This window comes from Hyaena hyaena, unplaced genomic scaffold (genome assembly GCF_003009895.1).
Source record: "Hyaena hyaena isolate Hyena2069 unplaced genomic scaffold, ASM300989v1 scaffold_48, whole genome shotgun sequence".
In the NCBI taxonomy this organism is placed as follows: domain Eukaryota; kingdom Metazoa; phylum Chordata; class Mammalia; order Carnivora; family Hyaenidae; genus Hyaena; species Hyaena hyaena.
Genome location: NW_024080680.1, coordinates 4,616,834 through 4,641,901, shown reverse-complemented (window position 1 = coordinate 4,641,901; position 25,068 = coordinate 4,616,834). Strand labels below are relative to the sequence as shown.

Genomic DNA, 25,068 nt, shown 5'->3' with positions numbered 1-25,068 from the left:
ACGAAAGGTCTCATTAGGAAACTAAATGTACTTTTTTTTTTTTTTTCCCTTTTTGGTTTTCCCACAGCAGTTCCGAGGAGCATCCTGGGGCCTCCAAGCCTCCGATAAGCTCCTCCAGTATGACATCACGCATCTTGCTACGCCAGCAACTCATGCGTGAGCAGATGCAGGAGCAGGAACGCAGGGAGCAGCAGCAGAAGCTGCAGGCGGCCCAGTTCATGCAACAGAGAGTGCCAGTGAGTCAGACCCCAGCCATAAACGTCAGCGTGCCCACCACCACCCTTCCCTCTGCCACCCAGGTGCCGATGGAAGTCCTCAAGGTACGTGAGTGTCGCTCCTGTCGGTTGGGCCAAGCCCTCTTCTAGAGCAGCGCTTTCCATTTCCGAGGTGTTTTCTTCATCTGACTGTGTTTTTGGACATTTTGACCCATCTGCATCCTGTTTGTCAGTGCCAGCTCTACAGGTGCTACCTGGCTTTGCATTGTTCAGGAAGGACGGAAAGTAACTGGGGACTGAGGAGTAGCCTCCCTAAAGGAGTGTTGATGTACCATGAAAAAGAGCAAGTGGGCATAGGTGGTTGTTTTAACGATATCTTTCCACTTCTCTTGGGGAAAGTTTCAGAGCGTACAAGTTACCTGAAATGAATCGCTGCTAATAACTTATGTATTTTTTTTTTTCTCCCTCCAAACATTCCACAGCCATTCTTTCATTTTCTTCTTTATTTAGTAAGTAGTCCTGGCTCTAGAATCTGACTGTTTGAGAAAGTTTCTTCTGCGATGAAACTGTAGGAGAGCTTTCTTCACTTTAATAACCCAAATGCATAATCCTTTAGCTGAAGTGTTCTGTTTGGGGGCCCTTGGATTTCTTGCTAGAGCAGAAACCGCAGGAGCTTGTTAGCATCATTCTATCAGGGACATATAGCTTCCTAATTACTGGGGGAAACTGTAACAAGTCTAAGAATAGAATTCCATCTCACACATGTGTTCCTCACATCACGCTGGGACATCCTCCCCATTTAAAGATAAGCATTCCAACTCTTAAATATGACTGATGCAAGGAAAGCTAAAAGGAAAGTGAGGGAACTTCTTCACTTAAAAGAAAATTTTTTTTAACCCATTCACCTAATTGATTCATTGTAAAGAATCCCAAGTGTTACTGTTCATTAAGCGACGTGAACTTTACACACTGGTGAGTCATTGTTTGTCTTTGCATTCATTCGTGCGCTGAGGAAAAAAACATCTCCCACTATTTAAAGTTTACGATTAAAGTGAATAGAGGGATGATGTATTCTAACTGGAAGCAATATATGATTCTTAGCAGGAAGTAAGAAAAGATTCTTTAAAAACAAATTTAAAGTCAGTTGTTTTTTATTTGCAAAGACTCTTTTTAAAATGTAGTGATGAGATAATGAAGCTCTTTCATGAAAAAAACAAATCCCAGAAATGTTGCGAGGGCAAAAGAGATCCAAACAGTTTAGCAGGAAATATTATTCTGATGTGATTGAAGTTCTGGATATTGCCATAAACAATTGATATTTTGTATCCTCCCTCCCTCCTGAGAAAGGCAGGTTTTCATTTGGGAATAGATTATGTGTTAAGTTTCTCTGTCTGTATGGGTGAAAATTGATAATAACTGTAAGTTTTTAGAAATTTAAGATTTACGTTGTCTGGTGTTCGCAAGAATCGCATTTGTTTTGTCTGTGCCTTTTAAAGTTCTGTAAATTAAATGATAATAAAATGTGTAGAAATATGTCTATTTTATTCACGGTAATAGTCTGCTTTTCAAATATGAAGGATAAATTTTAGAAGAGGTGACGTGGATTTGTGGTAGTACGTGATTTATGTCCAATTCAAAGGTAATGTTTCATATTGTATTAAAGCATGTCAATTGCAATCACTATTTCTCTTAAGGCAGTTATATGTGATGGGGTGGAAATCACCCACATGCAGATGCATTAAAATACCATTTAAAAATGGACATCATTCCTAAATGTTTTTATTCCTTAAAATGTTATTTTGGAATTGCTTAAAATGAAAAACTGGACTAAATGGTTTGAATAATATGCCCATTTTTCCTCCTACATTGCTGTGTCCTGATAACAGTGAGTTGAGCTACAGCCTTCAATTTACTTATTACAGAAAAGTGTGCAAAAGTAAGGCACATATAAATTATTAGAGCCAGGAGTCCTAATCTAACTACAGAGGAGCAATTGGTAAATTTATATTTCATACTGAATATAGTTTGTCTTTCTTTGACTTGTGCATTTTTATACATCAGTATATAAAGTAGTGAAGTGTGTCATGTAAATAAAAAGAAAGTAGAGTTGGCATAGCAACGCAGACTGGTTTGATAGCTATTTAGACAAATGGTAGTACCCTTGGATAAAATACCAAATCAAAATATGTAATTTCCTATAAAATGACATTCTGAGAAATTCAAATAATATTTTGGAGGAGAGGAGCATGTACTGGATGACTTCAGATCCTTAAGAACTTGGTCCTTAAAAATAGTTTACATGTTTTCAGAACTTTTATATATGAAAGTAAAACATTATTATGAAATATTTACTATAGAAAGGTAAGTGAGAAAACTGCGGTCTTTTTTCTTTTCCCTTACGGTTTTTAAATTGGAAGCATAATTTGATAAAGTTAAATGGTCAGTAGTAAAAAGTTAACTTGCTTAATCTTGGATCATTTTTCTATGAATATACATTTTCAAGGAATGAGTAATAGTATAGAATTGAGTGCATTGTGATATTGATTATGTCGAACTATTTTTTCATACAGTAGCCACAGTCCATTCTTCATTTAATTTTAAAGATTTAAATGGCTAAAGCAGAACATACCTGCTTCTCAGCTAGGTAGATGTGTGCAGTTAGAGGTACTAGTATGTGCTAGAGAATGCTGGTTAAGTCTCCCCGTCTCCCACTGGTTTTCAAGAACTTGACAGAAGATCACACATGCAAACTCATTACCAACATTTTACTATCAGTGGGTTGAATGCTCTTTGAAAAGCTAACTTCGTGTTTTCAGGTTAATTCCTTTCTTTGGCAGAGTTAGGCCTCGAAAAGGGAGCTTTTATAAAGCATGTTTAAAAATTGTTGACAGCTTCCTGTAAACTTAGGTCCAGTCTTTGGAATTCGGATTAGAGGTTAGAAATTTGCATTACTACTTATTCCTCACATTTTCACCATTCAGTCTGTAAATCCACAAAGCTTTGCAGGATTAGCTTCTGGTTTCTTTACTTAATTACTTTATGGCTTTATTCTTCTTATTGATTTTCATGTTGAGTGATATGGACTGATTAGTCTTATGGCGGTATATTTAAGTATTATATGTATCATCTGGATTTCTGAAGAAGAACCCGACTCATTTGTAATTTAGGGATGCCTCTTTGTCGTAAATTGACCAACACCTAGAGTTTTATTCATAGTGGTGATCACACCTCATATTCCAAATTATGAATTAAGCAGTGGAAGCACTGCTTCTATAGGTGGGTTTTGTAGACATGGGAGGTCATGCACACCTGATCTAGCTTTGATCTAGCTTCGATCTAGCTTCTTTCAAACCAAAGCAGAGAACCAGGGATGGACCCTGTGGACGCATGTCAGGTCTCAGAGCTGAAGGGACATCACAACGCAGAGCACTTTGTTACCATCTGCACATTTACCAGGCATGTGCAATCATCTCTAATGCTGGCTGATTATGGGAGGAACTGGCTGTTCCAATCTTGGACTGGCAAGTTCATCACAATTTCTTCCTTCGTTCCCTTCTACAGCATGGGCTCTCACTGCTCATAGCTTGAAAACCTGAGTTTGTAGCTTGAAGACATTTCTCCATTCAGAATTTTGTAGAGAATTGCTAACACTTTCCCTTCCTTCCTCCATCCCTTCCTTCCTTTCACCTTGGAATTTAACAATTTAAAGGCAAAATGTTCTCTCTGGACTGGATGGTACATTGAAATGTTCTGCTCTACTTGGGAGAAAGGGTAAATGAATTTACAAGAAAAACAAGGTCTTTTTGTAACTTTAGGATATTTTAAGTAGTTTTCAAGACTATATTTTTTTCATTTTTTAAATGTTTTTAATTTATTTCTGAGAGAGAGAGAGACAGCATGAGCAGGGGAGGGTCAGAGGGAGAGCGAGACACAGAATCTGAAACAGTCTCCAGGCTCTGAGCTAGCTGTCAGCACAGAGCCCCACACAGGGCTCAAACCCACGAACTGTGAGATCATGACCTGAGCTGAAGTTGGATGCTTAACTGACTTAGCCACCCTGGTGCCCCTATTTTTTTCCCCTTTTTTTGATCTCAGATAATTCAAGACGTTGGGCAGATTGCTGCAAAATTTGAAATGGCGCTTATGTTCCTGAAATGCTCAATTTGCCAGCGCCTGCTACATTGCAAACTGAATTTACTTTGGTATTTATTGGATTGTGTAATAATGTGGTATCCCGTTCAGCTACTCTAGCAAATCAGCATGGAAGTCCTGCTTCCTTGTCTGCTATCTCTATACCCAGTATTCCATGAGATTTCATTAGTGAGAGAAAGGGTAGATGACTGAATTGCCGGCCTTTGTCCATAGCTTTTGAAAAATAACTGGTGTAGAATTTTCAAGGTATTGCTTCTTTAGGTTTTAATACAGAAACATGAAACATGTAACATGGGTTACAGATTAGCAGAAGGGACTTATTTTCACACTCCACTGTGCATTTAAAACCTCTTATTTTTTATTTTTTAAATGTTTATTTATTTTTGAGTGAGAGGGAGGGAGAGAGAGAGCAAGCGAGGGTTGAGCAGAGAGGGGGAGACACAGAACCTGAAGCAGGTTCCAGGCTCCCATCTGTCAGTAGAGAGCCCGACGTGGGGCTCAAACTCGTGAACCGTGAAATCATGACCTGAGCCGAAGTTGCACGCTTAACCAACTGAGCCAGCCGGGCGCCCCTCCACTATGCATTTAGATACTGTTCCTGATTTATTCGGTGAGGGTACAGAACCTTATTAGCATCATGGTGGCCACAGGAAGCAGGAACAGGTTCAGCATGCCTCACATAAGCTGGCCTTGTTCTCCTTAGTTAGGGAGTCTGTTGCTAGAGGTGCTGACCCCAGAAGCAAGGGCATCTGAGAATTCCTCTAATGCCATAGTCTGTGGGCCACCACATATTTATTCTCGTTCATCTGTGGTCCATCATATATTTTTGTCGCTCGACAGCGTGACATACACATTCAGTGAGCCTTAGTTTCAGAACTATTTATAATCATTGGTGTCCTTTCATTTCTGGATCAAACTCTGTGTCTGGAAGGCCACATCCTTCTTCGGGGGTGGGGGTGGGGGTACAAACAGGTTCCAGATTCAAAGAGCTTTTCATCCTCTCGGAGACCTCATTTCCCTATAGGGTCTTTGAGTCTCCTGGTTGTATCACTTTGATGTGTTCATTGTCACACATTAGGTGATTTTTTTTCTCTTTAAATCTCATTTTTACTGATTTTAACAAATTACAGACAACGTCTGTTAACATGGAATCATTTTTAACAGTGGGGAAGAAAAATCCAAAAGGAAACCTGCCCTCCTCTCCCTTCCCCCTCCTCCCTTCCACCTTCCCTTTCTCCTCCTCCCTCTCCCCTCCTCCCTCCCTGGAGCTCCCTTGAAAGAGCTGCTATTAGCCCTTTAGAGTAACAGCTTCCTAACCTTGCTGTTTTCCAACCCTACAGTTACCTTCAGTGGGAGCAAGGTTTGAAAAAATAAATTAGGCGGTTTTGATTAGGTAGACATAAACCCCATTTTTCTCTGTCTTCACATTTACATATAGAACAAAAGAAATAGAGTTTCTACTTCTGGCTTCTCTCTACTTTTGAGATATTGCTTCAAACTCTTCTTCCCTCAGCAGAGCAGGGGCTTCTTTGTGTTTTGAAAGCAGTTAGATCATTTTGGGGTTGCAAGTGTGTGCTAGCTTCCGTGGGCACTGATTGACAGACCAATTGCCCCACCCCCACCCCCATGGCGCCTTACAAACCCCTGTGAGTAAGGATTTAGTCCTCTCAGGGCTGGCGCTGGAAGGTGCTCCATAGACTTGTCTCACGTTGGTAAAATCAAACTTAACACAGGCTCAAGTAGTGTAAGAATCTCTAAAAATGTACGTCGATTAATTTTAGATGTTGTTTTCTGTCTGCACTGCTTTCGGTGACTAGTATAATGAAATGCTGGCTGAAGAGAGTCACTTTTGCTTAGAGTTTGAGGCCTGGTCCACTCAAATGGGCACGCCCACGGGGAGCAACTATCTCAAACAAAATATTCAATCTTGACACAGCTAAGCCTCTGAATTAATTCTGCTTTTCTGAAAACACTGAAACATCAGCTCTAATCACCCGTTCAGCTGGTAACGTTAGCACTAAACGTAAATAATTTCCCCCTCTGAGGCCACAAGACCATTTTTCTATGGCCGAGGAGTGCACTAGAATGTGCACTAGATTTAGTTTACTTAGGTAGTAGATAGGCCATGCAGATTGGGAGGGACATGTTCTCTTTAGGCGCATAGATCTTTATCATCTTGTCACTGGGCTATTATCCACCAGAGTCATCTTGGGGGTTTACATAAGGGGGCGTTGCTCAGCTCCTTTGCGTTCTGCTGTGAAAAGAAGCCATGCAGGTAGATGTGTTGCTGTCCATTGCCACGGTTCTCACCATTCATTTCTAGTGGAGGTCAGGGTAACATCGTAGAGAGCATATTAAGGTCTGGGGCCTGGGAGTAAGCACTGAAAATTGGAGTGTATCTTTTTTTTTGTTTGGCTCTGAAGCGTAATTTCTTTTCAATGTGATGGGATCTTTAGAGCATGCATCCTCAAAGGGGTATGTTGCCCCTCTCCCCGCCTGCCCAGGGGGGTGGTGGTGGGGGCAGAGATTGATCCTTAGAGGGCAGAAAGTTGTAGATGTTAGAGTGGTTTCGGCCTCTGAAGGGCCTTAGTATATAAACAGTTGAGGTGCCTGTTAAAATTTCATGGGCGTGGTGTTAAGAAGAGGCAGTTGGGGAGAAAATGTCTCCAAAGACTCCTTAAGGGGAGCGATGATGGAAAAAAGCTTGAGAAACACTCCTGTAGAGGACTTAGCACTTTGCTCAACTCCTCTTTTTGTTTAGAGAACACTTCTTGACCTCTACATTCCAGCCAGGCCGTGTCTACCTAGGAGAGGCGCTAGAATGTCAGTAGTCACGGTTGGTGCGTCCCGCACCAGGCACTTAGTACTAGCATCCCCATGTCACAGATGCGGGGACTGAGGCAAAGGGTAAGCAACTCATCTAAAGTCGCGGGAGCAAGTGGTACAGTCCGGATTTGAACCCACTCAGTTGGACTCCATGGCCCAGATTTCTTAACCATCCGTGGTAACCATCTACATCCCTTAGAGTAAATGGTCTGAGAAACTTCAGGAGGAAGAAGTAGCAGTGTCACTCTCTCAAGTGACATGGTAGTCTAAGACCTGCAACAAATGTTTATTATAGAGCTTCAGGCCGTAGCTTAAAATTTTAATAACAATTGCTGGTGTTAGGGGTGCCTGGTTGGCTCAGTGAGCAGAGCATGTAGCTCTTGATCTTGGGTTTGTGAGTTCAAGCTTCACATTGTAGAATTCACTTAATAAGAAAAGAAATGAAAAATAGATAAATAAATAAGAATTACTGGTGTAAGTGTGCTATTGCCTAACGCAACTGGAGGCGGAAAGGCAGTGACTATACAACCATGGATAATTGGCTATATTGAGTTGTAGGCTAAATGCTTCATATTCTTCATCTGAAGTATTCCTCTAGCAACCCTATGGGATAGATAGGATATGCACCAGCTTCCAGAGTAGGAAACTGAGGCAGAGAGAGATTTGTCACTGTCATCACACAGTCTCCACACCCTACTCTGTCTACTTAGAACCACGTTCCCTGCTGCCTGTATTTTCCACAGAGCTCAAGGACATCCTCTAAACATTTCTAAAGTGTCACTGATATGTTAGAATGATATGTTAGAATATGTTAGAGGCAAGTGGGAAGTCAGAGAGAAACTATAGAGGAGTTTTATTGGAGGGATACATGATCTTAAGCATTTAGAATTATTTAAGGGCCCATCTATATTGAATAATTAGAGTGGGTTCCTCCGTCTCTATGGTATGCCAGATGAAAGATCTAGATGTGTTCTTACTGTATTAAAAAGACTGCCTGGCCACACTGACCACACTGGTAATTTATGGTTTAGTTACAGTATCATTATTGAACAAAAAAACACTGCAGGGAAAGTTGCTGTGACAACATCCAAAAACCATACCTCAGGATCACTTGTGTTCTAAGGGTTCTGTCGGCTCAGGCTATCCCAATTCATATCCTTTATAAAGGTCGTGTATATTTTAATAATGCATTTGTTTGGCACAAAATTGTTTTTTAAATACTCATTTTGACGGACTCACAGGCATCTTTATATCTTTTATTAGGAATTTTCTCCTGAAATGATGGTTGCATTTATAGTTTTCCTTCCTGTCCCCAGTATTATAGCTTTTGCTGTACTTTAGCCCTTAAAACTGGAGCTTCAGTTCTGATTGTTTTTCTCTTTGCTTTTAAGTGAGTAATGTCGGCTGTAGCAAATCTCACATTACTATACAGAAAGGTGAGAGGTCTTCTCAATGTTACCTACTTATTCCCAACAATGAAAGGAAGGACTTAGATTTGAAAGCCCACCTTCCATAAATATGTCCTTGAACAACAGAGATTGTGGACATTGTGTAAGCACAATCTAATTTTACCATTGCCCTACTAAAATAAGTGGGTGGGATCTGTGTTTAAAAAGATGTAAATCAGCACAGTGGCTGTGCACAAGGTTATGGCTGCAATCAGTGCTGGAATACTAGCTCTTGTCCTGAATATGTCTGTTCTTGTTGACTTCTTTGAGTATCAGCCCAAACTTTAAGGAAAACTTAACTCCTGACAATACACTGGTCTTTCAGACCTTGTTTAGAGAGTAAGATGTTTTTGCATATCAACTTATAACTTCCTGCAAGTGAGATGAATTACACTTGGACCAACGGAGGCGGTGGTGGTGGTGTCAGAGGCTTTATTTTCTAGTTTTTAGTAGGAGAGTGTGTGCATTCATTCTTAATGTAATGAAAGCGAGTGTCTCCAGTGCATCTTATTTAGGAGTCTTGCCAGAGTCCTCTTCACTCATGACTTTCTGAGCGGCACAGCCTTCCGTGAAGTGAGTTGATCAGACTTACACACATTATGTAACTCTGGTGGCCTTTCCTGCTGGAAAGATAGCAAGGTGTAAGGGTCTTGAAACTTAAAAATGAAGAAAAGGATTTGAATCGCCCTGTTGTGAACAATTTTCAAAAGTAGTTAAGAGGCCCAACATGAAAAGCAAACTTGGGGTTTCTGCCCCCTTACCACCAGGCATAAGCTTTGTCGTAATCTCCCTTGTACGCCCTGAGTTTTGTATAATTAAAATTTAGGAGCTAGAAATTTCGTTGAGACTTAATTAGAAGCGACAAACCAGAGACATTCCTGCTGGTTAGGAAGGGCTTAAGAAATTCTTATTGGCTAAATTACAAATATGTAACATTTTTTGTGAGCACTGCATGGTAGTTCTGACTGCCGAAAGGTGACAAGATTAGCTCTGTTTTTCTAGTGAAGTAGTAAAAATTAGATTAATAAGTACCAGGCAAAGAACCTTTTCTTTTTTTCGAAAGAAGTCTTACCTTGAGTATTTCTGGCTGTGGAGATCGGTGCCTTAATTAGCCACATGTTCTTTTTACCTCCTGGGAAATAAGTATGGGATAAAATTGGGGATCAAGACGGAGACGCACATTGACTTAGCACACGCCGCTCAGTAATTCATCAAGGAATGTTGGTAATTAGTCCTGCCTCTTTCAACTCTTGGCTTATTTCATAAAACCAGTTGATTTAAAATAATGCCTGCTGATTTATTACCAACACGTTTCAAGACGGAGACTTGGCTCTTAAACAAAAGCGGTATTGTGCAACGATGGAAACGCGCCCTCTTGTTTTTGTGTTTTTACAAATTCTGAAGGGCCATTTATAGGCCCCTATTAACTTTGTTGTGTTTTTTTTTTTTTTTTTTTTTTTTTTTTACCTCATTCAGCATTTTACTGAGTTTTCTTTTGTCTCCTGGTGAAGAGAAAGGGGGAGCAAATTAGAAAAAAAAAAAAGGCAAGGCTCTTGGAGGTTTTGGATGTGAGGTGCTTGTCAAAGTGTATCGGCTCAGTGTGGTTTGATGGAATTTAATTTGAATCCTTCGTCTGGTAAGACAGGCTGTAGTAATGGCCTTTGGTCCTCCTGCTTTAAGTGTTTGGTGATATTTATGACAGGCAGGTTCATCTTTACAGACTGAACTTATGAGAAGTCCAGAACCTTATGACTTCAGCCTGGTAGTCTTGGTATCCACACAGTCCATTCATGCAATAGTGTGCTTCTTTATGCTTTGCGATGCGAGCACAATCAGCTTCCCTGGTAAAAAGCAAGAATTAGGTTGGTTCTGGTACATATACTGGGTGCTTTGGGGAAGTTTACTGTTTTCTCTGGGCCTCAGTGTTCTCATCTGTGAAATGGAGGTCACAGTGCCTGCTCCGGAGTTTTTGTGAGGATTAAATGAGATCGTTAAATGAGCATCTAAAGCAATGCTGCCCAGTAGAGAATGTGGAAAGTTAAGTTTTCTGGTAATCATATGAAAAGCAGTGAAAAGAAATGGGAAAATCAATTTAATAATATATTTTACTTCACCCAGTATATCCCAAGCATTATCATTTTACCCTGTCACCAGTATAAAAATTATTAGCAAAATATTTTCATTCTTTTCATATTTCGAAGTAAGTCTTCTCCTGTATTGGTCTTTCATACCAAGTCTTCGAAATCAAGTGTGTATTTTACATCTGCAAGTATATCTCAGTTTGACACTAACTTTTCATCAGAGTTACTCGATCTGTGTTAGCTTTTCTGAGGTTTACAGTTGAAAAAGTAGGTTCATATACTCAAGTTGTCTCAAACAGATTTAAAAGATTTCTAGTTACTAAATTGTGTATACGTCTTTAAATTTAAATTTAAATGAAGTAAAAATAAAAAATTCATTTCCTCGGTCATATTGGCCACATTTGCAGAGCTGTCGGTAGCCACACGTGGCCTGTGGCCTCGGTGTTAGCACAGACCCAAAGCATTTAACACACTGCTGGATGGAAGGTGCTCAGTCAGCAATTCTGCCTTATTCTTGTTGATAATGAATGATAGAATAATTCCTAGTTACTGTTCTTATAACCTAAATGTACTAATTAATAGCATCTCCACATTGACATCTTTCTGTGCCGCCATTACACTTGCCCAGTACACTTGGTTCCCCGCTGCCTCCCTCCTCACTGAAGAGAGCTTAAAAAAATTACTCATTATTCCTTCTCACAACCCTTTGGAGCCCAGGTTAGCTGGCATGCCTCATGTATGGCTGATATTTCCTCTCTCACAGGAGAGCACAGTGAAGGGTACCCCTTCATAACATGGCAGTTGGATCTGTCTCTGTTGACAGCCTTCCATTCCGGCCTGAGTGTGGTTAACAGCTCTTGACTTGTTAGTCACATGTCTCATTCATACTCAATCCAATTTCTTTTCAAACCTCCACATGTCACACTTACCTAGTGCCTGTCCACCGTGTTCGAGATGTCTCAAATCCTGGGAATATGTAAGCATTTTATCAAGGCTCTTGATGCAAAAAAAAAATAAAATAAAAAAAAAAGACACTGAAGGGAAAGGAGGTTGGTTAATCCTAGGATTAATTAGTGAATTAATGTACCGTTCATTCATTAGTAGCTAAATTAACATGTAGGTTATTGAAAACTTTTCTTTTTGGTGGAGTTTTATATACGATTTTTTGTTTTGTCCCTGCTCATGTTGCTAAGGCAATTTTTTTCTCCATTAATTAATGCAGTATATCTTTAGGCATTTTCAGCACAGCTGATAATTCAGTGAAACCATTTTTCTTCCTTTGCTTGTTCATTGGGCACTAAAGTTTTCTGTTTTGATACCAGTTTTGACCATCTTTTAAGCCAGAAATAATGCACCTAAAATGATAATTTATATTTTATTAGGTACCTTGTTACTCCTAATGCAAACAATGAGTTGATTATATTGGAATTAAACTGTGTCTGAGAGATTTAATTTGTTTTTTATATAACACTTTAAAAGTCTACAAAGTAGCATTCTTGTTTAATTACAATCAGCAAGAAAGTCAAGAAAGCAAAAATATTAACTATGCTGTGACTTCCAGAAAGAAAAGTCATTATGTTGTTAGATTTTACGATTTCCTTAGCTTGGAGTTACATATTTTCTCAATGTTTATTGCTTATTTTATTGTCATCTTAATGTAAGTTAATAAACACAGAGGCCGTTATAAAGTTGATTTCAATTTTCCTAATAGCTTTCCAAGTTTATATTAAATCATATACCTCAAGAATTTTTTGACTTGTTAGTTGGCATAATCTTGATAGAATTTATAATTTAGTTTTAAGAGTATGGGTCATTTTGCTCATTTTTATTGACATTGAGAACCACCAATATCTCACAGACGGGGGAATACCAGAACATTCTAGAAGGACACTTAATCTTGATGTAAACCTTTCTATTCAGTTTGACATGAAGCTAATGTGTGTAGGGCTTAACCCTACATGGTGTTTCTGGGAGAATATTCTGTAACTCAGCGGCTCTCAAAGTGCGGTGGGGGTGTCTATAGCACTTATAGTATCTGGGAGCTCTGTTCGAAACACACATTCCTTGAGTCAGTCCCAGACTGGTTGAGCAGAAGTTCTGGGGGCAGGGCCATTAATCTCTATTTTAGCCAGCCCTCTGGAAGATCCTAATGCATGCTCATGTTTGAAAATCAGCACTGTGGAAGTCTGGAAGTTAATCTGTAAGAAACATAAGGAACATTGGGAAATGCTGGTACAAATAGAGCCAGGCAAGTTTCTTTCCTGTAGGACTTCTGAGACGCACAGTAAACATGTGAAGAGCCGTGGCACGTCTCCAGCCGTGGGGCAGTAGGTCAGCGCCTACTTGAGAGGAAAGTAGAGGAGGAAGACAATCAAAGTAGATGCTGCCTTCAGGTCAAAAAGATCATTAGAGGTTGCGTAATGTGCAGCAGCTCTTTAGAGTCTCCTGGATGTGGGCACATCTCCTTAAAAGCATGTACTTGTGCAAAGTTGATGAGAAGAGATGAATCCTGAAAAAGCCCTGGCAGAGGAGAAATAAGAAACTCTAGAATCGCACAGTGAGTGACTCCTGCTTTAAACTCCAGAAACTGCTGTGCTTTGGAAGGAGCTCTCAGGGGTCAGTGAATCCACTGTCCACAAGTATTTCTCAGCTACATCATTCCTCACTTACATGTGCACCATGCATCTCTCTTGCAAATCAATGTTGCTCTCCTGAGCAAAGTGCACATTGATACAAAGCCATGGATTTCATCGTTTTCCCTTATTTTGGTACATTTTCTTAACGAAAATGGAAGGCACAACTCCAAATCAAATAGGGCCTTAAGGTATTTGACTTGAAAGAAAGGTTAAGAGCTACTTCTTTTTAAGAAACTTTTTCTTTTTTTAAACTATGAAGTGTTATTTAAATCCTGCTTTTGGAAACCGCATTCCTTTTGCCAAATTGGATTTCAGTAAGTGGTCACACAAAATGGCCTTTCAGAGTCCAAGGGACCCTAACATCTATAATTTCACAAGCAGCAGGCCCTTGATGGTCAGGCTGTGACATCAAAGGTCTCTACCTCCATGACCGTCGTCTTGGCTTTGCCTTTTACACTGGGGCATTGACATCAACAGAAAGCATTTTTCCTTCTTTTTTCTTTTTCTGTATCCGTGTTCTGCCTGAAGGCAGTATATCCAGTGCATTTGGCCAGCTTGCCCCCTGGTAGGAGTAAAACAAAGGTTCATTTTTGGAAGCTCCACAGGAAAGACCAACTCTTTCTGATGCTGGAGTCCTTAACTTGCAGAGCCAGTATGTGGACCTCAGTCCAGCCTTCAAAGAGCCATGGCTCACGTAGAAGCCATCAAGTGTACTTTTCTTCCACTGGAAGACAGAGATTATATTCTTATCTTCTACTGAGAGGAGGAGATCAGAAATAGCCCTAAGATGCCCCTGGCTAATTTCAGCACTGAAATTTTGCCTTTCTGGTAGAGTTACCATTTTTCTATTAATAGTCCTTCAAAGAACCAAAGGTTGGTGTTTGATTATGTGCTGTGCCTGCTCTGTGGTCGCAGCTTATAGGTTGAAGGGTATGGGACCCGGAGTTAGATTGGCAACGTCCAGATCTTTTCTGAACCACGGTCCCCTTGTCTGCATGACAAGCATAATAGAAGTCCCTAGTTTCTAGGGACTTCTTACTGTGAGAAGCCAGTGTGACATGATGCTTGCAAAGCACTTAGCTCTGTACCTGGCACAGTACTTATTAATGCTGATCACCGTCGTCAGCATTTCAGCTAGGGGCACACACCAAGTCCACGGTGACTCAGCCACATAATGGGTGCTAGAGAAATGATTAAAAGGTTAGTGCTTTTGCAAAAGGTGGGGAACGTTGATTCTATATATGATCTAGAATTAATTTCTCCAGAGGTCTATATCCTTTAACTGGTAACTATTTAGTTACATTTTAGCAAGGAATTTTTATTCTTAAAAAAATTTTTTTTAATGTTTATTTACTTTTGAGAGAGAGAGAGAGAGCGAACACACAAGTGAAGGAGGAGCAGAGAGATAGGGAGACACAGAAGCAGCCTCCTTGTTCTGAGCTATCAGCACAGAGTCTGACTCAGGGCTCGAACCCATGAGCCATGAGATCACGACCTGAGCCAAAGTCTGATGCTTAACCAACTGAGCCACTCAGGTGCCCCAGGAATTCTTATTCTTTTTTAAACATTTTTAAAAATGTTTTTTATTTATTTCTGAGAGAGAGACAGTGTGAGCAGGGGAGGGTTAGAGAGAGAGGGAGATACAGAATCTGAAACAGGCTCCAGGCTCTGGCCTGGCAGTCAGCAGACCCTGACGGGCTCGAACCCAAGAGCCGTTAGATCATGACCTGAGCCTAAGTTGGATGCTTAACCAACTGAGCTACCCAGGCGCCCCAAGGAATTCTGATTCTTAAAAGTCATCTGACTATGAAGATTCCCTTAAGAGTGACTTTTTTTTTTAAAGAGAGGAGAGATAGTGGGATGCTTGGCATAGGTTTTAATTTACGTCTCCCCCCCAGTTGCTTTACCCCATTACTTAAAATTCTTAGAAGTTGTTTTGATGATTGACCATAAAGATAAAATCTTTATTTATAAAAAACTTCTGGGGAAAGTGGTATGCATTGAGGCTAAATTAAAAAAAATTAATAGGTGTCAGGCCATCAGAATGCTTCCTGAATCTGAAATTAACCTTTCATTTACAAGCAGTTAAGTTACAGGAAGTCAACAGTTTTGGTTCTGGAACTTTGGTTAAATATTAGTGACTGTATATAACTTTATGAACTTTTCAGTTTTGAAAGCATTATTGTTAATAGTAGAGATTCAAAATACATTTAATCCCAGCATCTCATCCGTGAGTTCCAGGGCCCAATTTATAGAGCCAGTCAACTGATGGAAACCGGTGTCTGTGTTCAGAAAATTTTTATCACTAAATGTATTGCATAATTATTTTTTCTCATATGCAGGTATTTTGAGTCACATGCCTGGGGTAACCTGACTTGTTCCTTACAGGATATATCTTTTTTTTTTTTTTTTTCTTTGTCTAAGATCCTGCTATCCCAGCTCTCTCTTGTAATTTATGTAAAATTTTAGCTTTGCCTTTTTATTTATTTTTTTTTGCCTTTTAGAAACACCTTTAGCATTCTGTACTCAACACTAGCTTACTCGGTGACCTTTATTTTTGCCATTAAGCCGTTTATCTTATTTCAGTGATATGTATTATCTTGAGATAGGACCCAAGGCCATTCTCTTCAGCCGATATTACAGTATTTGCTACTTTATAATCAATACTACAGTCCTGAAATCAAACATACGTACATAGTATCCATCCACCATAGTACGACCTTGGGAAAGTTGCCTTCCTGGGCATCAGGCTCCCCAGCTAACTAGCTGGTTTCAGATTTGCCTCCTAACACTGACGTTTGGTGAACTGTCTCTTCCTTTTCCATGAGAAGGGCCTGCCTGAAGGTCACTGGAGTTTAATTTGCGGTAAGAGGCGGACGACAGAGGACTTTGAAAGCCCTTGAAGGAAACACCGGGTTTGTTTTAAGATGACACGTACAGAACAGTTGTCATGAGAAAGAATGGCTCACAGTTTTAACCCGTTTGTAGTTTGACCCGTTTCTCCTCGAGGGTGACAAAAAGTGAGTTGGAAAACCTCTTGTATTATTATGTGGAAATTCTGTTATTTTGCCCACGTGTGTTGTACTTACTATAATAATAATAGCACGGTCACTGCTGGCTGTCATGAACCGCATCTCTGAGATGTTCCCAAGACCTTCTAAGCAGAGATTGAGCACAGGCATAAAAGGATGAGGTGATGAGGGTGAACCTGAAGGTGCCACAAGTTCATTTATACAAACTGTTTAAAATCCATCTTAAATATTGAATTCTCAGGATTAGGAAGTATCCTGCATGAAAACTCGTTTCTCACAGAATTTGTGGTCACAGAACATTCTATAGCTCTTATTTTCTTCCCTTTGCTAAGCAGAAAGTGAGTGGAGGGTACGGATGCTTATGATTCATCAGTGCGTGTGAGATGAGGAGTGTATGATTCACTTCTATAGATTTATTCATTTTACTTTGGTTTATAAATAACTGATTTTAATTCTTTTGAGACAGAGAGAAAGCGAGTGTGTGTTTTTGCAAGTTTTCTCTCAAAGGCTTTCCTTTTTCAGTGAAATTGCAGCTCCTTCTTCCTTCTTCCTTAAACACACAAATTTGGAATTACACGGCTTGTCTTGGAATCCGAGCTCTATAATTAGTAGTCTTGGAGAGGTGATCTAATCGCTGGTCTACGCTTAGTTTCCTTATCTGTAAAATGGGCACAGTATCAGTACCCACACCCCTCTCCATCCTGTTGCAGTGTATTTCTTTAATGTGAGTACCTCCAGTGTTACTGGTAAGTGAAGAACTCAGGCTAGTGTAACATGGAATTCCTCTTGAATTTATTTTCCACGCGTGTGAATGTTTGAAGCAGTCAAGGACAAGCTTTATCATATTTAAAGAGGAAGCTTAGCCGTTGAGGAAGACTTTAAAATAGGCCAGATATCTACAGAGCATCTGCCCCTCCTGCAGGGTTAGTGGAATTGGGCTTCCACAACTGCTTGCCTTTCCCAGCATGCTCTGCTCCCTGGAGAAGACCAGTGTGCAGAGGAAGCAGGTACTGAGACATTTCTCCTTACAGTAATGCAGTTGCTCACAAAGAAGGCTGTTTCCAGGATCAGGTTGTAGTTTTTAAAGCTTCCGTCAGAAGCACTTAAACATCCATACTCTACCTTCGGAGGGGAGGAAGGAGGACTCTCAGAGCTTAAGACTGTGAAGCTGGCTGCAAATGCCAGTAGAAATTTAACCAGCTCGTGTTGAATTAGGGTTTACTGATTGTTGTTATTCATGCTCTGGTTACAAAGGTCCAGAGGTTTGGAGAGGTCTGCCCCTAACCTTCTCTTTTCCTATATGCCCTGTTGTTTACAGTGTGCGATTTTGCGGAACGTGACGTTTTTCAGGACTGTATAGATGGAACTAGAGCAGAAACACCTGAATCAACTCCAGAGTTGTGGTCATTTAATGAATTAATGTATGTAAAGTATGTAGCACAGCTCCTGAGGTGGGTGCCTTTGAGTGCAGTCCTGAAGAACAAGTTAGGAAAGCACTCAATAAATATTAGCCAGTGCTAGGAGAGCCTTCTGACACTGAACCCTTCACTTCTCCAGCAACGAAGGCAGTTGGTGTGCCCAGTGGCGAAGTACTGTGAGCCCACAGAGGGACTGCACTTCAGCCCCCGAAGGTGAGGTGGTTACTGTTGAGTTGAACCTTGAAGAACAGGGAGGGCCACACCAGAAGGACTGGGATGAGGGGAGCATGGCGTGAGGAGAAGAGCAAGTCCGCAGCACCTGCTCTGGGTCCTGGTGTGGAGCAGTCAAATGGAAGACAGTAGAACGAGGGACAGAGTGTGTTAGGAGGTGAAGCAGGACGGGTGAGCAGGGGCTAGATAATAAAGGGCCTGTGTGTGACCCTGCCCAGCTTGGATCTGATGTCGTAGGTGCTGGGTAGCCACTGGTGGCACGTGTTTGTGTCTGTTTCTGTGGGTTTGTTCATTGATTTTCACTATAGAGGAAAAAGAGGGATGTTCAGAAAGATGCCTCTGGGGGCTGGTGGAGGTGGGGGCTGGTTTTAGAGGAACGTGATGGGAGGTGGGGAGCCTATCAAAATAATTTGGGGAACAAATTAGGAAAGCATTGACCCCAGAAGTCTTAGAAGACAGAAGAAAGCAGTAGTTCAAAACCAAAGCAAACCAAACACCTGGGACACCTAGGTAGCTCATTTGATTGAGCGTCTGGCTTCAGCTCCAGTCGTGATCTCACTGTTTGTGGGTTTGAGCCCTTTGTCAGGTTCTGTGCTGACAGCTTGTAGTCTAGAGCCTTCTTTGGATTCTGTGTCTCTCTCTTTCTCTCTGCCCCTCCCCTGTTCGCACTCTGTTTCTCTCTCTTTCAAAAATAAATAAACATTTTAAAAAACAAAACCTTAAGGGTTACAGTGAATGGAACTTTGTTAGAAAGGAGAAGGAAGGCAGCATAATACTGTATATTTTACAGAGGAGAGAACTGAGCATAGGAGAGATGAAGACATTGGTCTGTACCAGGGGTTGGGAAACAATGTCTGTAGGACATTTCTGCCTTCTGCCTGTTTCTGTGAAGTTTTATTAGAACACAGACAGACTCAGTCATTTTCATATGGTCTCTGGCTACTCTTCCACTACAGAGGAGGGACCAGTAGTGCAACAGAGAATGCATGGCCCACCCAGCTGAAAATAATTACTTTCAGGGTCTTGATAGAAAAAGTTTGCTGACCTCTGGTCTAAGCACATGGCTAGTAGGTGTTAGATCTGGGCTTCCAGTCTTAGAGAGTTGGGATCATATCTCTTTTGTTCACCTCTGATCTAGAGCATTTTACACTGTGTCCAATATGTAGTAAGGCCTCATAAATAAACTCTTACTGGATTAATGAGTAATGAGTATGAATGATTGAATGAATGAGCAACATAGCAAAGTTAAACTACCTGATTTACAGCCTGTACTTTTACATTTATTGTGTGCTAATTCTTATAAAGCTATTAAGCAGGACTTATTATATAAAATGAGCATTGAGTGCCACCAACATACGGGGCATTATTCTTGGCTGGAGGATTTGTATGTGCCCCTGTGATGCTCAGCTCTGATAGACGAGACAGCTGTTCATCAAATGACCACAGAAGGGAGTACACTTGGAGAGTGGACCGGAAAAGAGGGGGTACAGGGCTGGGCGAGCGTGTGGTGGAAGGTTCAGTATAAAAAGTCAGAGAAGACTTTCCTGGATGCCCCTGCCCTGCAGTCTGAAGAGTGAGTAGACTTTCATGTGGCGTAGGGACATGGGAAGAGTATTTCAGGTAGGCCCATGTGCAGAGGCCCTGTGCAGGTGAGGACAGGCAGAGAGCCAGGAGACAGCTGGCCATGTTGGGGTTGAGACTCGAGAGATAGGCAGGGCTCTCGTGATCGGGATCCGGGAATCTGTCTGTTTCTCGAGTCGAGTCAGAACTTGAGCTACAAGTTTGAGACTCGGTAGTATAGGAAGTATTTTAATCCAGAGAGAGTATGGGTTTACCGGAGAGTATCATAAGACAAGATGCGGGTCTTGAGAACTCTGGAGCAATAGAGGGAAGGTCAGAATGTGGGGAAATGAAGAGATAACAAAAACTGGAACAAAACCTGGAGAATCTGTTATATGGAAACCAACTTGACAATAAACTATTTGTAAAAAAATAAAAAATAAAAAAATAAAATAAAACATTTAAGACAAAAACAAAAACCTGGAGAATCTGGTATGACAGGACAAGTTTTGAGGTGGAAGAACAGCTGGTGAGTTGTGGGTAGGGCATATACGTCCAAGAAATTAAGGATTGAAAAGTGTGCATTGGCTCTTCCACTGGGAGATTGCTGTGACCTTTGGAAGAGTACATTTTGGGCCCTGGAGGGGGAAGGGTAGAGCCTGTCAACTTGTTCAATGACTAGGCAGAGAGGAAATGGAAACAGGTATCTATTCATTCACTTACTCAGCAAGTAGTTATTAAGCATCTATGTGTTAGGGATCCAGTGTTAAGCAAAACCAGACCAGGCCTTTGTTCTCCTGGGGCTTACTGTTAAGGGAGGGGCATGGGGGTGGGGGTGGGAATGGACACTTAATCAAACAATCTCCTTAGCACCACCCAAAAAGTGAAGGAAGTTCTATGAAGGAAAGAATAAAAGGTTCTGTGAGAATATGTAGTAAAGGAAGAAGGAGTAGTTTGGGCAGGCAAGAATTCTCTCAGTGATCTGGAGCTGGTGGAAGCATAGATGTCAGCTCCGAAATCTGTGGTGAGGGAACGTTCCAGAGGGCAGGGAAAAGCTTATGGCCAGGCCCTTCGGGCCAGAGGGCTTGACTGCTCCAGCAAACAGGAAGAAGTGAGGTCAGGGTGGTTGTGTGCAGAGGGCGAGGGTGAGAATAGCATAGGATGAGGCTAAAAGGTGGGCAAGGGCCAGAGTATCCAAGGCATTGGAGACAGACCATCTTAAGGATTCCCATTATCCGAAGAGCAGTGGGAAGCCATAGAAAGGGATTGACCGGGATAACCAGACTTAACTAGACTTAAGTTTTAGGAAGTGTAGCTTACTATTTATAGCAAGAATGTGAACCTGTTATACCTTTCTGAACCAACGTGAGCAGACAAACCCAAGAAGGATTTTCCTCTCCAGGGAAAGTCACTCCCTTGTCTGAGAGTGGGTGTTCCAGAGCTGTTCAGGGGAGACACTAGCTCATATCCAACCTGCCAACAGCATGGAAGTTTCTCCTGAAATTGCTTGGAGAAAATACTCCCGAGGAGAATAATATCCACCCGACTCTATACACTACTTTACCAGGTCACTAGAATTTCTGGATCAACCAATTTTAGGCAAAAAGAAAAAAGTGCAGGTAACTTCTAAAAAGAATGATTTTCTGGGTCACTGGCTTTAATCTCGAGTTACCTCTAGAGGGGTGCTGTCTGGGGACATGACTGCAAAGCAGACAAGTGTTTTTAGAGACCTCTCTCTTAAAAAGCTGCTTATACACCTCCTTACTTCTGTATTCCTATTCTTAGATTTAATGAATCAAGAAAGCTGCGAAGAGTAACTCGCTTACATGAATTCCCCCAAGAAATCTTAGTATGTTAAGAGAAATTGGTTACTGTGGGTCTGGATGGCCAGGCCAGGGAGAAATGACAGCATTCGTAGGACTTTCTCTGCTGCACTTTGAATCACAGTAGGTGGGTGGGTGGCCCTTTCTCGGCTCCCAGTCAAGGTTCGCTTCAACCAGCCCTGCTGTAGCTGGCTTATTTTTGCATCACTGGTAACCTTTCTCCACGGAATTAAAACATCCTGATACTTCCCTGTCTTGTTTGTGCCTATGTTCTGTTTCTAAACCCTTTCTCCCGCTTTTTCCAACGGTGTCTTCTTAATTAGTTTTGCAAAAAATGTGTGGTACAATTACCTGAAATTTCTTCTCATCCTTCCTGGCACCATTTAACCAAACACCTCCCACATCTTTGTCCTTTATGCTCATCCTGATTTACTCAGGAGGTGACACTGGCTGAAGCTTGGCAAACCAGTGACCTTCTTTTCGAGCTGAAGTTGACAAAAGCTGATAAAAGGGAGAAAGGAGAGATGGAAGCCTGCAGCCAGCCCTTCCTTCCTTCCTTCCTTCCTTCCTTCCTTCCTTCCTTCCTTCCTTCCTTCCTTCCTTCCTTCCTTCCTTTAAAATTTTTAAAGTTTATTTATTTTTGAAAGAGACAGAGTGTGAACAGAGAGAAAGGGAAACACAGAATCTGAAGCAGGCTCCAGGCTTTGAGGTGTCAGCACAGAGCCTGACTTGGGGCTCGAACCCACAAACTGTAAGATTATGACTTGAGTGAGCCAAAATCAAGAGTCAGATGCTTAACCAACTGAGCCACCCAGGTGCTCCCAGTCCTTTCTTTAGTAAAGAGGAAGCACCTTGGGTGAATATATTAAGTGGAAATTGTGTTTTGAATATTTGACTAGATCAGTTGTTCAGGGACAAAAGTAGCATAATTAAGGCAAACAGAGGATGGGGAGCACTCACTAAAGGAAAACATAATCAATGGATAGAGTGAAAAAAAGGATGTCCAGTGTCTATTTGAAAGATAATGCTTTGTGAAAGGACTGATTTGTTATTAAAATTAGAAGAATTTGCCTGGAAAAGTAATAGAGGAAAAGGGGGCTTAAAGTATGGTAAACACCAGAAGTCCCCCCCACCTTTTAAAACGTCTTCAGAAAAGTTGTTTCAATTAAAAGAATTTAAAAAAAAACTTGTGAGGGCGGAATGAGATATGTGTGAAGTACATTGAGCTCTTTGGATGAAAGTTGCTGCGGTGTAACTTTGATTTATCTATGACTTGGGCTTGCGTTGTATTTTCAAGCAGCGTGCTCTTAGGCCAGCTAGATAAAAGGAATTACTTTTTACTTAAATTAACAGTCCTACCAACTGATGTGCTCTTTCAGAATTTCATATATGTTAACTAAGTCTTTGCCGCTGTCTGTGTTAAAAGTACTACTTTGCTTCACTTAGAGCCTGTTTTCCTAAATATGAATAATTCGTTATTAATAATGCAAGTGTTACAGCTCTTTTTTAAAAATTGTTTTTTAATAACAGTTTTTTGCCATTGCCGTTTTGCCAAGGTTGAGATAAATTTTATGGATCTGAGCACATTTGTTTTTAATTTAGAAACCCAAGGTTTGAGCCGTTATGCCACCGACCACTCTTCTGCTCACCCTCCATCCCTCTCCTACCCACCAGAGTTCGTATTTCTTTACGATACACTCAGAATGAATAGCGTGTGAGCCCATGGACATGAGTGATTGCTTAATTGTTTTTCTTCTCATGGCCCATGGTCAGTTTGCGACAAGGACACTAGCCCTATCTTGTGAATACCTCCACATGTCCGCGTAGGTTGTAACCAGATGAAGAAACTGATTAGTATCATAGTAAATTCCCAATACAGGCCTTTAGCATGTTATCACCTATCTAGCTGTGCTGTATGCTGACTGTAGCTTCCTTTCCCTACGGCATTAATTGCTCACATGGTGGAGGCAATTAATTGACCCATCTATACCCAGAATGTGTCAGCCTTGCAGGTGCCAACTGGGAGCTACCCACTCCATGACCACATAGGGATAGTAAGGGCAGTTGGGATCCTGGCCCAGTGTGGCAAGGTGGGGGCAAATGGCAGTAGTTTGATTTACTTTGCACTGGAAATTGAGATGGGGTCCCATTCCAATTGGCAGTAGAGAAGGGGACCTTCCTTCTGGATTGTGTCCCTCATCTTGGTGAAAATAAAGATGGCGAGGTGGCCGTCAATGGAATTGAGACCTCTTACATTGGAATCATAAGATCTACTAGAAAGAAATACATTTATGTTGTATTATTCATACTTTCTTTAGTTTTTTCTTTTGCTTCTCCAGTGATGGATCATTGTGCTTCATCTTTTTTTCCATTTATCTAAATTCATAACCATTCCATACTTAATATATTTATCCTTAAAGCTTGGTTTTAACTTCATGATAATATGGATCTTGTCTACTTCCCTTATTGCTGGGGCCTCATCACCTAGAGAGTACTGAGACATACTGTAGGCTCAGTAAGTATTTTTGGGGTGGATTATTGTTGAATTCAAGACTCACTTTTCATCTCTTGGTTTTTATGTTGGAGCGACCTAGCTGTCCAGTGAGCTTGTATGGATGATTTATGTTTTCCTCCAAATGAAAAGTTAAACAGATATCTCCTGGTAGGCTATTCTGGTATAGAATAGACCCCTTTGAAAAGCAGCCTGAGGCTTTTTTTTTTTTTTTTTTTAAATACATGACGCTAGTTTGATCTTCTGACAAAAATACTACTTTTAATTGCTGTGCAGTCTTTAGTTATACTCATAACCTCTGGAACACTGAGATGGTAACACATTCAGTTCTTTGTCTTTAGGGAATTTGCTTTGTGACTTGGTTATTGGCAGTCCATGATATTTAATTGGAATTGCCCCTGGATGGAACATTTTAATGTATAGTTTTTATTTAAAGATTAAAAACAAAGAATATCCAAGTGAGTTTGTTTTGCATTTTAAAATAAGTTACTTTGTTTTGTTTTTGTCTTGCAAAAATATATAGTAATGAAAATAATGCAATAATGATGTTTTCCAACATGTTTTATTATTTCCACTTTTGTTTGTGGAGTTTATAAGCTCTGGTCTCAGAATCTTCAAAGAGTTTAGGAACTAGATTTCCCTTTTAATTTGGCAACACTTTATGGGTTTAGTTTTAATTATTATGAAACCATAGAGATAAAAATTCAATGTGTATCTTAGGAATAGTTTGTTTGTTTTTTAATCCTAGGATGTGGGTCTAGTTTATGGTTGAGAATAATTTCCAAACTACCAAATCTTTGGATACTCTGAAGAGCTTTTAAAAATAAAGATAGCTGAGCTCAGGTCTAGGATGTGGAAGTGATCTTCCAAATTTTTTTTTCTTGAAAAATTCCCGAGTAGTTTGTGATGATAAGCAAAGTCTGATTTAGAACATTGGATCAATGAGTTCAAGGTCATCGGCATGATTTGTCTGTTGGCCTATTGATTGTGCTCTGTTCCGTGACCTGAGACCTGCTTCTGACCCTGACCAGCTCTTGGTTGATGGGGTGGCTGGGGTCATTTTCTCTAAAGACAGCTCGTTTTGTTAACTACGCCAAGCAGGAGCCTTATCGCTGGGGGCTTCTTTCTTAATTT

At 40.8% G+C, this 25,068-nt stretch overlaps 1 protein-coding gene across 15 annotated transcripts in view; it reads left to right on the top strand.

Annotated features, from left to right (window-relative positions):
• Positions 1-25,068, top strand: part of MITF (melanocyte inducing transcription factor) — a 224,444-nt gene that overhangs the window by 135,639 nt on the left and 63,737 nt on the right. For 8 of the 15 annotated variants that reach the window (XM_039230577.1, XM_039230571.1, XM_039230584.1 and 5 more), the window contains one exon: positions 68-320. The exons of 2 other annotated variants lie outside the window; for them this stretch is intronic. In XM_039230577.1, coding sequence (XP_039086508.1) covers positions 68-320 — 253 coding nt within the window. The remainder of the gene's footprint in view (positions 1-67; positions 321-25,068) is intronic. 5 more of the 15 variants (XM_039230579.1, XM_039230572.1, XM_039230574.1 and 2 more) reach the window with 1 other exon arrangement.